Source organism: Mytilus californianus, unplaced genomic scaffold (genome assembly GCF_021869535.1).
Source record: "Mytilus californianus isolate M0D057914Y unplaced genomic scaffold, xbMytCali1.0.p SCAF_3, whole genome shotgun sequence".
Lineage (NCBI taxonomy): Eukaryota > Metazoa > Mollusca > Bivalvia > Mytilida > Mytilidae > Mytilus > Mytilus californianus.
Genome location: NW_026262679.1, coordinates 26643771 through 26659434, shown reverse-complemented (window position 1 = coordinate 26659434; position 15664 = coordinate 26643771). Strand labels below are relative to the sequence as shown.

The 15664-nt window shown below is 34.4% G+C and overlaps 1 protein-coding gene across 1 annotated transcript; it reads right to left on the bottom strand.

Annotated features, from left to right (window-relative positions):
* Positions 1 to 12103: 12103 nt before the first annotated feature.
* Positions 12104 to 15411, bottom strand: LOC127734243 (beta-1,3-galactosyltransferase 5-like). The gene has a single exon (XM_052244020.1). It carries the CDS (start codon positions 15264 to 15266, stop codon positions 14085 to 14087), a length of 1182 nt encoding a protein of 393 aa, XP_052099980.1. The 5' UTR covers positions 15267 to 15411; the 3' UTR covers positions 12104 to 14084.
* Between the last annotated feature and the right edge of the window lie 253 nt (positions 15412 to 15664).

Here is a 15664-nt window from a genome sequence, read left to right as displayed (position 1 = left end):
GTCAGTCATCACAAGTGTACGATCCGCTCGGAATGATCAGTCCTATTACCGTTAGGAGAAAAATGTTGATGCAACATATAAGGGAGTTGAAAGTTGATTGGGATGAACCGTTATCGTCGGACGTCGTTTTACAGTGGAGACAGATACAAAAAGACACGAATGATTGTACCAAACTTGAGATTTCCCGCTGTTACCTAGACAACACCTTAAACACGAATAACTTTCAGATCCACATTTTTTCCGATGCAAGCTTAAAGGCCTACGGATTATGTGCGTATATTGTAGACGTAGATGGAAATCAAAGCAAGCTAGTGATGGCAAAGAACAAAATTGCACCAGTGAAGAAATTGACAATTCCGAAACTTGAATTAATGGCGTCTGTTATAGGAGCTAGGCTGTTAAATCATCTTATGCAACATATCAATATTGAACAAGCGATACTTTGGACTGATAGTCAGATAGTACTGAACTGGCTTAAGACTGACAAACAACTACCAGCCTTTGTTAGAAATCGAGTCTCGGAAATCAAACAACTTACAAGGACATTTAAATGGAGGTATTGCCCGACAGACTCAAACCCGGCCGACTTATTATCTAGAGGGATATCAGCCGATAAATTTAAAAATAGTCAATTATGGATGCATGGTCCACAGTGGATTACTGACAAGTCTAAATGGCCGTCATGGATACCTAATGATCAACACCAAATTCTCATCGTTTCCACAGACGACGTAGAAACGGCAAAAAGGACGAAGTCCATATGATAGCTGATACAATAGGACTTCATCAAATTATCAACATTGATCAATTTTCTTCTTATCAGAAACTACTTCGTGTAAGTGCTTACGTATTAAGATTCATACAAAACTGCAGAAAAGACAAACATAGTGGAATGTTAACCGTATCGGATATTCAGAATATGTCTATAATGTTAATTCGAAATTCACAACATAGAAACTATGCCGAAATAATGAAGGACTTAAAGGAGAAGCAAACGAAAAATAGCCTTGTTAAACAACTCAAACTGTATTTGGATCACGAAAATATAATACGCTGCGGTGGAGGAAGAATAAACAATGCAAATACACTAGAATCAGCTAAGTTTCCCGTTTTATTGCCATCTAAAGACAAGTTAACCGATCTCATCATAAAAGATGCGCATACAAGAAATTTCCATTGTGGACTAGAAAGTACAGTTACAGTTTTGCGCCAGCACTACTGGATTCCAACGATCAGACGAAACGTAAAGTCACTTTTGCGTCGCTGTGTTACTTGTCGTAAAGTAACAGGAAGACCCTATCCAGTTCCGGACCCACCACCCCTTCAAGCCGACAGACTTCGTGACGACCATCCATTCACAGTTACAGGAGTGGATTTCGCAGGACCATTACACATAGGAACTAAAGAAGGACAAAACAAAAAAGTATACATATGTCTGTTTACTTGTGCTAGTACAAGAGCAGTTCATTTAGAAATTGTGCAGCATTTATTACAGAATGCTTTTATTTTAGCTTTTCACCGTTTTACAAGTAGAAAGTCACTCCCAAAAGTGATGATTTCAGACAACGCGTCTACGTATGTTGCGAGGGCAAAAGAAATTGAACATTTAACAAAGTCATCATATGTAACCGAGAAGCTTAATTCTTATGGAACAACTCGGCGATTTATCCCGAAGAGAGCACCTTGGTTCGGCGGGTGGTGAGAGAGATTGATAGGATTAACGAAAAACTGCATTAAAAAAGTATTAGGACGAGCACTGGTGGACAATGCAACACTCAACACGATAATTACTGAAGTAGAAAGTATACTCAATGATCGCCCACTTACATACGTTTCATCGGATCCAACGGACAACGAACCCCTTACTCCGTCACATTTATTATATGGAAGACGAATCAGGACGCTACCGTATAACGGACTTGAAGACTGTAGTTTACAACCAGGAGCCAAAGACACTACGCATGAATCAGTAACTAGACAATCTAAGTTTCTGTCATTAATTCTTAAAAATTTCATAAAAAGATGGAAACAGGAATACTTAACTTCGCTAAGGGAATATTAGCGATACACTAGTCGAAACACACAGAACATTAATGTCGGAGATGTAGTTCAGATTCATGACGATGTATCAAGAGTAAATTGGACTTTGGCTGTAATTGACAAATTAGTTTATGGCAAAGATGGACTTACACGATCAGCCATTATTCGAACCAAAAACGGTGTGACATCTAGACCAATCAGCAAACTTTATCCGTTAGAACTGAATTCTTTGGAAGTTGAAACCAGAGCAGCTCAGTGTGAGGCAAAGAAGAAAATAAAAACATGGACTAACGTGTGTTAAATGTTAATTGTGAAAAGTTCAAGTAAATGTGTGAATAGCATATGGACATGTATGTGAATATAAAATTTGGACTGTTAAATTTTATTACATAGAGACTTTAAAGTTTTAATTTATTTTCTCAGAACGTTTATCATTTAATTTGTGATCACTTTTATTTATTGTAAAGTAATTCATTTGCGGCCCCCAGTATGTTGGAAGTAACGCATAAACGTAACGTTCTCGCTGCCGCTATTGATTGTAACGTCACCTAAGTGTGACGTATTGATATTAGAGTTTGAATAGAGATCCATACATGCTAGGCGCCTTTGTTGTATTGTTAGCCTTACAGTTGCCCGATTTACCCACTAAACGATAGACATCATTAAATCTTACCTTATCACATTTACTGTTGTTCAAGGACCAAATTAAATGTAATGGTAAAAAGTGTCCAGTACTAACATTTTTTCATTGGTAAATTGTGTCCGGAACACAATAAAATCGGTAAATATTTTCCATGGACAGTGTTTACTATGAAAAAATGTCCGAGAGTAAGACGCACATGTCATTAAAAATTAAAGAAAAGATAATCTTGTTTAGCAGACGATACTCTAAATTTATGAAATTGATTTTAAAGGTGGCAGGTACCAGTTTTGGTGTATCAGAACATGTTTCTCACGCAGAATTTGTTTTATAGTGAAGTAATGAAATATATAATTATATCATGTGGACTGAAAAAACAAATGAATATAAATTCTAGGCTATTGTACTACATTAGTAAGTAGTTGCATACACAGATTGGGGATTTCCTTCACATATGGAACCAATCAGAAGTCAAAATTGGGGTCTCCTCTTTTGATTTCATCATGGTTTTTCGAGATTTTGATGGTTGTGATAGGTGCTGAGAAAGCTCTTGTTCATTGAATATCATTTATCTCTTGAAATTTGCCTAAAATTCTTGTCTTAGCAGGATTCTGAAGGTAATGACTAGATTTGTATCGGAGCATCATTTTTTTTTTTTGCCTTATTTGCAATGCATTCATCAATTATAAAATCTCCATGCTGGACAGACACCCAAATTTACAGGTTTTCTATATATTCACATAAGCACGCACACATCTTAGTTACTCGAAACCATTAATTTTATTTGCTTATAAGCTTGAATGATTTTTCAGGAAAATAAATCATAAATCTATGAAATTCTAAAGATTTATTGTAAAATAACTGGTTTCTGCAACCTTAATGCTTAATGATTTTAAAATGATTGAATAGTATTAACCAAGTCCAGGTAAAAGTTGATTTAAAATCTTTCTGATTGTTGATGTCAAGGTTTTCGAACTTTTGTATTTAACAATTTTTTTGTTGTTGATGATTTTTGTCTCGCTTGCGACGAAAGTCGCAGAATGCAAGACATAGGGATTACAATGCGATATCGTAAATTATTTGTATTAAGTTTTATTTTTCAGAAAGTAGATGACTTAATGCTTCATACCTTGTATGCAAAGGCTCCTTGTTGATGGCCGTACTTTGACCTTTGATGGTTTACTTTTACAAATTGTGACTTGGATGGAGAGTTGTCTCATTGGCACTCATACCACATCTTATATCTATACCTTATGTTATGACATTTCCGTCAGTCATATGTCCATTGTCCTTGCATTCATTTTCATGATTCAGCGACTACTCGGAAAAAAATTATAGCTTATTGTCATGGAAATTTTTTCTCTAATGAGTAATAGGAAAACTATATTCGATATGCGAGTTCCTTGCAACGTCTACATGGCCGTCAGACAGGGTTCACCTTACCCTGACCTCATGTCATGGGTCAGTAATCAATGTAAATGTTACGTGATTAGGTCCGTTTCTCAGATATTATAAGCAGTAGGTCAACTATATATGGGGTATGGAATGATTGTAAGAGGTACATGTCAGTCTGGTTTCATCTGGCCTTGATCTCAATTCCATGGAAATCTGGTCAATGTTATTTTTTGGGTTTTAGTCTGTTTTGTCAAATATTATATGCAATAAGTCAACTATAATTGATATATGGAATGATTGCAAGGTCTGCCAGGGTTTACCTGACATTACCTTATTGTCATCGATCATTGATAACGTTAAAGTTTTTAAGATTGCCAACATTAAATCAATCAATGCTAGTAAATCAAGCGAGAAATTTAAGCGTGTGCACTCTGGTTATTATATTGAATCAATCGCCCATATGCATAAAGCCATTTAAGTTAAGTTTTTTAAAAAAATGCACACATAAGGTAAAAAAACTTCACCCTTTTTACTTAAGGGGTATGCATAAAATATTTAAATCTAATTATTTCCATAGTAACGTCTTATTTGGTTTAGTCCCGCCCATCAATTGTAAGTAATATGTATAAAACCCCTCAAACTAAGAAAGTCGAAGCAGAAAATGGAATTATTAGCTACCATTTTATCAATAAATGATATTCACTTACATTTCATCTGTATATTTTCAAATATACTTGACCATTTGAAGTTTGATAAAAACATCAACAATAATCAACAATACTAGAGATAACAGGGATTTATGTAGTTTGCGAAAAAGTGCGTACTATTTCAAATACATTTTGCTGATTATTTTTGATACTAGTATTGCGTATAGTGGCTAAGATACCGTATATTGGCATGAACTAAAGAACAGACGTCTTGCTAGTTTGGTGAATGTATTGAGAAAAGCTAAAGGAAGTACGTCAACGATAGTGACGTTACAATTGAGCGGCGCGCTATACTGTACGTTTAGTAAGCGGACTTCACAACATCCTGGGGCCGCGCAAAAGATAAAATTAAAAATATTAAAACTACGATATTATGTGACACTTGAAAATTACTGAAAAACTCTTAAGTCTTTGAAATGAGTTAATGTCTATGAAAAAACTAAATAAAATTGCATTTGCAGTCTCTGAATTAAGAAATATTTCCATTTGTCCAATTTTTAATGTTCTCCATGACAACACTTTTAGCTTTACGGCTTAGGTTTCTAGAACTAGAGGGACAATTGATTCACAAGTATTGTCTATTATAAAGTCTCTATTTGCTGACACTTCAAGAGGATATAGTTTTGTATTCGGACGCGAAGTGAGTCCATTTTTTGTCCGTATGACAGCAGATCTCGCGATCGTTTTCCCATCACCTCTATTGTTTAATTGATCAATTACAGCTAGTTTCAACTCTGTCCTCGGTGATTCTTCGTACACTTGTACAACATCTCAAACGTTGATTGTTTGATTGTTCTTCCCGGTGTTTCGATGATATTCTCGAAGATAGGTAAGATACTCGGGCTTCCATTTGTACCAAAACTGTTGAATAAGTTGAGATTTCAATCGAGACAGTTTATTCACAGATTCATGAGTCATCTCATACGTCAGATGTCTCTATTATCAGGGTATGGTAGTGTTGTGATTCTACGTCCGTAAAGTAAATTTGATGGCGTAAGTGGTTCATCTAAAGGATCTGATGAGACGTAAGTTAACGGACGGTCGTTCAGAATAGTTTCAACTTCAGTCACAATTGTCTGAAGAAATTCTATGTTGATAAGGGAACGTCCCAAAACATTCTTGACACAGTCTTTTGTAATCCCTACCAATCTTTCCCAGAAGCCACCATACCACGGTGCGCGTTTTGGTATAAATGTCCATGTTGTACCATAGTTGTTCAATTTTTCTGTAAGTGACGCTGATCGTGTGAGTTTCTCTATATGCTTAGCGGCTGTAATGTAGGTAGTTGCATTGTCGGATATCATCGTTTTCGGTAACGATTTTCTACTTATGAATCATCGGAATGCTAAGATAAATGTTTCTTCTGTTAAATTGTCCAAAACTTCTAAATGCACAGCGCGAGTGCAGGCACATGTAAATTAACATATGTAAGCTTTGCTAGTAGTTCCATCGTTGGTTTTCACTGTAAATCAACTCCCGTTACTGTGAACGGCGGTGCTTCTCGTAGTCTGTCCTTCGGTAAGGGTGGCGGATCTGGAGCTGTATACGGTCGGCCTTTAACTTTTTTACAGGTGACACATTTGCGTAATATACTGTTCGCAACTTGCCGTATAGCCGGTATCCAATATGTCTGACGGAGTAGTGTGACGGTACTTGAAAGTCCTGAATGTAAATGTGAAATGTGAGCATCCATTATAATGAGTTTAATTAATTTATCTTTTGCCAGTAGCAATATAGGAAATTTGGTAGGTTCATCAAATGGTGCGTTATGAATCCGTCCTTCACAACCAATCAAGGTGTCCTTATCTAAATAAAGTTTCAGTTGTTTAACTAAGTTGTGTGTCTTGGTCTCTCCTATTTGCAAGCTTAGCTTTACGTCACAGTAGTGTCTTTGCTGTACTTCTTGTATCAAATTTAACGTTGCATTCTGTATTTCTTGTGTATTGAGGTTTCCATTTCGTTTTTCTCCTGATCTTCAATTAGTTATAAATCTTTGTACGTAGGCTGTAACTCTCAAAACTTTCTTGAAATAGTTAAATCTGTCAATGTCAATTATGTTATTGATTTCCTGCGTTACACCGTGCGTATTCATTATTTGTGTCGTATCAACCGTAGCTTCTTGTTGAGCAAATGTAGACATAATTTCCGTTTCATCTATTTTCCATTCAGGCCATATTTCCTCGTTCTTTAACCAATCAGGGCCGTTCAGCCATAACACGTTGTCTCTAAACTTTTGAGTTGTTATTCCTCTTGATAGCAAATCGGCGGGATTAGATTCACTTGGACAGTATTTCCATGTAAAATTTTCTATCAGTTCTTTGATTTCTTTCACTCTATTGGCGACAAATTATTTTAACGTCTTCTTCGAACTCAACCAGCTCAACACAATTTACCTATCTCTCCATAATATGACACGATTGTCATTAATATGAGTAAAAATGTGAGATAAAAGTCGACTTCCAATTACTGCAGCCATTAATTCTAGTCTTGGTATTGTTAGCTGTTTTAACGGTGCTACTCGATTTCTTGACATTAAGAGTGACTTTTCCTTCCGAAAAGAGGTATGCATGAGCTCCGTAAGCTTTCATGCTAGCATCCATAAATACATGGATCACATTGTCTCTGTTAGAATTCGAACAATTTGTAAAGTATTGACGATGTATAACGGTCTTTGTTGCTTCATTAATATCTCGTCTGATGTCAATCCATTCTGTTCTCATAATATGATCAGGCAATGGCTCGTCCCATTTCATATTTTCGCCCCAAAGTGTTTGCATAAACATTTTACCACTTATGGTAACTGGACTGATGATCCCGATTGGATCAGAAATGTTAGACGATTCTCTAATTACTTCGCGTTTCGTGATGAGGTCTATTTCCGTGTCTAGAATATTTTCAGCATACTTAAGTGTATCGTGATCTGTATTCCAACGCAAGACTAATATTTTGACTACCTGTGCTGTGTTGAGAACTTTTTCAGATTATGCAAGTTGTTGTAACAGCTTGTTATTTGATGCCCATACGCGTAAATTGAATCCACCATCTGTAAATAATTTGCGAATAACTTTGAAATATCTTTGGAATTAGAACTAGAAACAATATTGTCTACGTACAAATCTCTCATTAAATTGTCAGTAAATTCTGTCTGGTGGTTGTTGATGTGTTTCGATAAAACAGCATTTAAGATAAAAGGTTAGCAGGTGACTCCGAATAGTACATACTTAAACCTGTAAGTCGTAATACAACTGCTTGGGTCTGTTGGATTGCTTAACCAGAAAAATCTGGTGACGTCCCGGTCTTCAATATCTAGTCCAACATTGAGAAAGGCCTTTTCAATATCTGTACATACGGCGTATCTATTCATGCGGAATCTTAAAAGTATTGCGGTTACATCATTCAACTTCTGAGGTTCGTTAAGTAAGCAATCATTTAAACTGGCAGTGTCTGGTGTCTGTCTACAACAACAGTCATACACGATCCTGATAGTAGGCTTGATGAGGGATATAATGTAAATTGGTATTTGGTTTAACTAAATCTTTCTCCACTTTCTCTACAAACCCTCGCTTTTCCTGTTCTTCGATGATTTCTCCATACTTTTGTAATAATTGGGGTTCTTTACTATGACGTCTAATTACATTTTTCAGTCCTACGAAAGGCGACCTCATTTGTTTGTCGGTAATGGCGGATGGTCGGTTTTCCATGATAGCTTTGCGATAGACTTGTTGTCAAGAAATGACACTGATGAGTTTTCACATTTGTAACTGCAGCTTTGTGTCCCGCTTGTACGGCATTCAACTTCGCTTCTATTATTTCATCTGGTCAAGGCACCAATATTGTGTATAGCGGCTAAGATATCGTATATTGGCATGAACTAAAGAACAGACGTCTTGATAGTTTGATGAATGTCTTGAGAAAAGTACGTCAATGATAGTGACGTTACAATTGAGCGGCGCGCTATACTGTACGTCTAGTAAGCGGACTTCACAACAACTAGTATTCTGGTATCACATTTGATATTGGTGTACATTTAGCACTTTTTTCGTCGTGAATATTAATTAATAAAATAATCTTGCAAATATAATAAACAAAGTTTACAGCAAGTAGTATTTGTATATCACTATTAATAATTTTATCAAAACTTTATGTATGTATATATTTTGCCTACATTGAGTTATTAAGTGTGCACATTGAATGGTATAACATTCACATGACACCCTGGATCAAATGAAAAAATGTTCGTGATCTAAATATTAAATGACAATTCATTTTGATACACCTGTTAACGATCAGTACAATGCAAGTTACTGTTGGCAGAATGGTTTTTATTCAACGTAATTATGAAATAATCGTACGTTCCATTCGTTTTTATTCTGTAGTTAGTCACCACTTCGGTGTTGACATGTATATCAATTGTATTGTCATTTTTATATTTTATAAATTTGCTGTTTGCAAAAGTGTGAATTATTCTAATACTAAATATTTTCTTATCCCAGGCAGATAACCTAGCCGTATTTGGCACAACTTTTTGGAATTTTGGGTTATCAATGCTCTTAATCTTTAGACCTGGCACCTTTGATAACTATTAGCTTGTCGTAACGTTCTATTGTATTGTTTATTTGTGTGTTTTCTCTGTCCTGTATGTTCTTCCATTTATTTGTATTGTAGTCCTGTCATGTAACGTTGTCATTTTAGTGTTATATTTAACATTTCCATTAAAGCGAGAGGTTTGGCTAGCCACAAAAACCAGGTTCACCCACCATTTTTTTCTTAAAATGTCCTGTACCAAGTCTGGAAAATGGCTATTGTTATCTTATAGTTCGTTCTGTGTGTGTTGCATTTTAGTGTTTCTGTTGTGTCTTTGTTCTCCTCTTATATTTGATGTGTTTCCCTCAGTTTTAGTTTGTAACCCGGATTTGTTTTTTCTCAATCGATTTATGAATTTCGAACAGCGGTATACTACTATTGCTTTATTTATCTTTCATAGCCAAGTGCTATTTTCTTTCGTCATTTTTTAAGCAATGGTATAAAGTAAAAAATAAATTATGCATTTTTTCAACTAAATATCATTGTATAACAAGAAATGATTGTAACAGGATGCTGTTACGAAGTCTCCCAAACGAAGCTCCCATAATTCGTAATTCCCAGGGTCGCCTGACATTGGGCAAAGTCCAGTGAAAATTGGTTTGGTCCAGTAAAGTTATATGCATTAGTGATGCCTAGGGACTAACCCTGTATATCATTCAAATCATCTTGGCATGACAAACCAGAATATATATGGTTTAGGGGTGGGGATCCCGACCATTTACAAGATACTAGAACATTGGGGGTGGGGGAACCCCTTGGGCCTAACCCTATACGTCATTCAAATGTTCGAGACATGACGAACAGGAATATGTATGGTTCAGGGGTGGGGATCTCGACCATTTACAAGATATTAGAACTTTCTCAAATGGCAGGGGGTCGGGATGACCCCTGGGGACTAACCCTGTACATCATTCAAACCATCTTCGCATGACAAACCAGAATATATAAGGTTTAGGGGTGGGGATCTTGACCACTTACAAGATATTAGAACTTTCTTAAATGGCAGGGGGTGGGTGACCCCTGGGGACTAACCCTGTATTTCATTTGATGTGCTTTATCATGACAAACCAGAATATATATAGTTTAGAGGTGGGGATCAGGACCATTTACAAGATATTAGAACTTTCTCAAATGGCAGGGGGTGGAGATGACCACTGGGGACTAACCCTGTATATCATTCAAACCATCTTAGCATGACAAACCAGAATGTATATGGTTTAGGGGTGGGGATCTTGACCATTTACAAGATATTAGAACTTTCTTAAATGGCAGGGGGTGGGGGTGACCCCTGGGGACAAACCCTGTATTTCATTTGATGTGCTTTAACATGACAAACCAGAATATATATGATTTAGAGGTGGGGATCTCGACCATTTACAAGATATTAGAACTTTCTCAAATGGCAGGGGGTCGGGATGACCCCTGGGGACTAACCCTGTATATCATTCAAACCATCTTAGCATGACAAACCAGAATATATATATGGTTTAGGGGTGGGGATCTTGACCACTTACAAGGTATTAGAACTTTCTTTAATGGCAGGGGGTGGGGGGTGACCCCTGGGGACTAATCCTGTATTTCATTTAATGTGCTTTATCATTTAGAACATTTTCAATTAAAAAGATTGTGTCTATCACAAACGGTTTTCAATTTATAATCGTTTGAAAATTTAAAAAAATAAAATCCCATAGGGTTCTATAGTAAAACCCTCCTTTCTTTTTGCCCCTCAAAGTACCCCTTTATAAACCCCATTGCACAAACAAAACCCTGATTGCACCACTAGACATGTTAGTCTAACATATTGTGAAACCCTAAGTTAATCTGACAAGTGGTTTTGGAGAACGGGTGCGGACAAGTTCAAATTTAAAAGCGGCGGAAGAGGAAGAGGAAGAGGAAGAAAAATAATTATAATAATAATAATAAGAACTGAGCAAAAACAATAGTCTTCCCAAACTTCGTTTTGGAGACTTAGTTAAACTTGATTAATATTTTTCATGTTGATGTCTTAATAATTGAATTTATCATTATTATCTAAAATTCATTGCTCCCACGTTTGAGGAAAATAACAAGATGAATTATGAATTGTATTCTATAAATATTTGAAATCTTAAACCTTTTGTGAATTACGATATGAATAAATTTCAATAGTTTTACGACAAGTACACACAAAAAAAAACCATTTTCCCAAACTTATCTTCCTTAAATTTTACCATAGGACTGTGGTATATAAACACGGTACAAGTTCACTAGGAAGGTTTTAATACGATATTCGTGGTTAGAATAAAAAGGGATGTCCTAGCTGTCATATATCATTTAAAAGAAATGTTTGCCTTTCTTGTGTTTATACAAGACTTTTAGTACACAGGACACATGTATAAGATACATTTTTGCTTTTTTTTTAATATACTAGTACGTTGTGGTACATGCAAAGATAGTATTGAAAAAATCTGAAAACATTTGATTTTAGAAAAATAAATATTTCACCACAAAGTTGTTCACATTTTGTCTGTTGGAAAAGATCTATTTATTCTTATTTTCTTTGTTGGAAATTAAGTTCCACACACGTAGAAAATTATTTTGATCTATCTCTATTTATAAGGCGACAGTAGTGTACCGATGTTCAAATCTCGTAAATCGGTTAGAAAATCGCATGAAATCTAAAAAAAAAAAGCAAGAATGGGATCGTGGTTGACAATGATAAAAGAATTACATAGTAAATTAATAATAATCATAAATATATGTTTTTTCTTGTTTTATTTTTCATGTTAAAAAATAGTGTTAATTCAACAATAGTTTTATTTATATATAATGCTAGTAATGCTTAAAAACAGTAGAGGAAACATAGTTCTAAGTTTTGTCCGTAAAACAATCAAATAATAGATATCTTTTCTTCAGAATGACATTTATACAGTTCAAGGCAAAATACCTTATGTGTTTATTTCAGGTTAAACAATTGGATTACATAATGACGATATCATATTCGCGAGGAATTGTTTTACTGAGTTAACTGGTCAACCGTTACGAAACTATACAAACTTAATATGAAATAATACAAATGTAGTTATGTTTTAAGGTCCGTTTCTATGTATGTTGGCGTTTGTTTTTTTTGCAGTTCAGTGTTTCTATTGTTTCGTTGTTTTCCTCTTATAGTTGATGTGTTCCCTCGGTTTTGGTTTGTGACCCATATTTTTTTTCGGTTAAAAGATTTATGACTATTGAACAGGGTATACTAGTGTTGCCTTTATTTATGTAAATTTGGCATAATGTTATAACAACAATATCATAAAGATAATATACGGAGATAAAATAATTACACTTTTAAAAATAAGATATCTAGAATATTTTATTTGAAATTATCAAGATAAGATTCAAAAGAATAAAAAAGAAAAGAAGGAAAAGAAAAACTTTCCCTAATCAAATAATGAATAAAATAAAAAATAAAAAAATGAAATGATAAAATAGATACATAAAATAAATATTATATAATAATTTGAAAAGCTAAAAATTGTCTTAAAATAGAACTTCAATGGTCCGTCAGTGCATGGGCGGGGGTTAGAAATTGTTAAGTATTAAGATGATTCCTGATCGGTTTAACCATAATAAGACCATTAAAAGTATGGTAGATCTGTTGGAAAAGTTCTAGGATAGAACTGTCTAAAATTGTTCTAGTGTATAAGTGTCAGAATCTATTCTAGGGCAAAACTATCCAAAATAATTTTAGTTTAAAACTGTTCTTTGATAGAACCGCCTCTTTCTTACACTGTTCTAAAAGTGTCAGGAGAACCTAACCCGTTCGTGTCCGATTTTAAGAGGTTAATAGTGGTATCAACTATTCCTATATATATATATATGTACTTTTCGTTCATTTACAACAAATATCATATATTTTGGCACATTCAAAATCCTACAGTGGTCCATTGCGCGTTATAGTAAACTATTTTTGGATTTTGCATCTTTGAATTCGAAATAACAGCTCATTTCGCTTAAAAAAAATTGTATGGATTATTATGTTTGTACATTTCCGATATTTCAAAAGATAGTGAATCAGTTTGTCAATCCAATTGACAATGAATATTTCATATATTTTTATTTTGTTTTTAGATTTTAAACTTTATTTAGAAATAAGTTTACACAATGGTTTGATGTTACAAAAGTATCTACAGAGTTAAAGCAGCCTTTGGTTATCTTTGGAGATTGATAATGGTCTTGTTTGGTGGAGAGGTGTATATATAAATATTCGGTCTTCATTGATAGAAAGCATTATACTGTCACCGATAGGTACCAGCTGCTTAGTACCCTCTTTATTTTAGTACGATTTAAATCATACACTTTAAATTGTAATAGTTATATGACATATCTTGTAATTATGAAAACATCCCTCAGTTGAAGGGGACCCTTAACTTTATAAAAGATATAGCTTTCCTTAGGCAAGTCATGCCTTTCTTCGTCAGTTTGAATTCATCTCGAGTAACGAAATATATAATGTTTATATAACTTGGTTAGCCGTATGACCTTGGTCGCTGGACACAGTGCAAAGAAGAGTTGCCATGGGTTATCAATAGTATGGGTTCAAATTCAGCTGTGAAAAGGACAATTATATGCTACAAGTCATTTACAGATGAAACATTATTGGGTTAAATGTTAATTCTACTTAACTGTGCCAGTCTATGATGAATGTGATGTTTGGAACAAACAGAGCAGTTTAATCCATCTTTACTTTAACATTTACAAGACTTAGATATGTTACGGCTTGTTATTGTATCCCACATAATTACATAATTACTCAAATTTTTCAAATTATTTAGATAGAACAAATTGCAAGTACCTTTAACCAGACTACGTTTTACAGGATTAATATAACATTTTGGCATAAACATTCTTATTTTCAAGAGCAATGATAAAAAACCACTACCATAAACATCTTCCAACCATAGAAATGGAATTTTCCTTGTAGCATGATACATTTTTCTTACGATATCTATTGACATTATAGAACTGTGCCCAGCGCAATATGGTAGGAACGTTGGAAATGGATATTCCTCTAAAGTTATATACCATTTATTTTTACGACGACGTTGAGGTTTGTTTTGAGTAATAACTTGGCATTCCAAAATATCAGATGAACTCTTGTTGCGAATTTTCTTTGAGAGGTGAAAAATTAAATGCGGAACATTGATAATAATATCCTCGTCCATTTTGACGACAAATTTTGCATTGGAACAGAAATTATTGACCCAGAATAAACTAAAAACAAGTTTGTATGTTAAATTTCTGTATGAATCTATAAAATTTCTCTGAATAATGTCTTTGTGTCTTTCACTTTCAAGTTCAATATACCGCTGACGTTTGACATCTGACGTCTGTCCAAGCACAAAAACATATTCAATGAGTTTATTATCATAATTAGAAATAGATCCAAACGTCGAACGAATCAAATGACGTCCCTCAAAATTCGAAGTTGCTATATGAACAAACACTATTAGAAGAATGTCTTTTCCGTAACATTTAATTTCATTGTTGAGCAACAATTCATATCGATGTTGATGGATGAGAGGATCATTCAATTTATTATGAGGCGCATTCATATAAAACTTTTCAAAATTACTGGAAACATTCTGGTCTCTGATTAGTCTAGTTACGTAGGTTATATTTGACGATATTGTCTCAGTTGTAGTCCTTATATTCGAATTTTCTTCAATCTGTTCTATAAAATATGTTGGTGGTAACGATGCAATCCCATTTACCATTGACATATCATGATGATTTTCTGCCAATGTATTTTTAACTGCGCGATTGGATGTTGAACAACCATAAACGATTTGTTGACTGTAGTAATTAACTACGACCCAAGATAGAATAGTAAATGCATATATGATAAATAGTGTTTTAATCAACTTCATAGTTGATAACTCTCAATTGATGTCAGAGATATAATATGAAGTTCTCTAAGGAAGTTTTGTGCGCACAAGATTCGTCAATAACAGAAGATATGTTATGTATCATATTCGCTTAAATATATGAACTTTTGTTTTTTTATTTACTTGGTCATCTTCTATATCGTATTGGCTTTTGTGTAACAAGTCACTAATACTCAAAATTGAATGCAAGAGGGAATATACACAAAGAGGTAGGTATTTTCCTTCGGTATATGTTTCACTAAATGAGTTACCTTATGAATGTTGTGAAATCCGTCTGATCTTTCAGTGTCAAAACATGCAATAAAAGATACTTGAATAACACTGATTTTACAATTTTGAATTGTTAAATGTTATCCAGTGCTACAAGTTGGCTTTGAAAG

Bases quoted from the DNA above. Each gene is read 5' to 3' on its own strand.
- LOC127734243 (XM_052244020.1), bottom strand. From the start codon at position 15,266: ATGAAGTTGATTAAAACACTATTTATCATATATGCATTTACTATTCTA.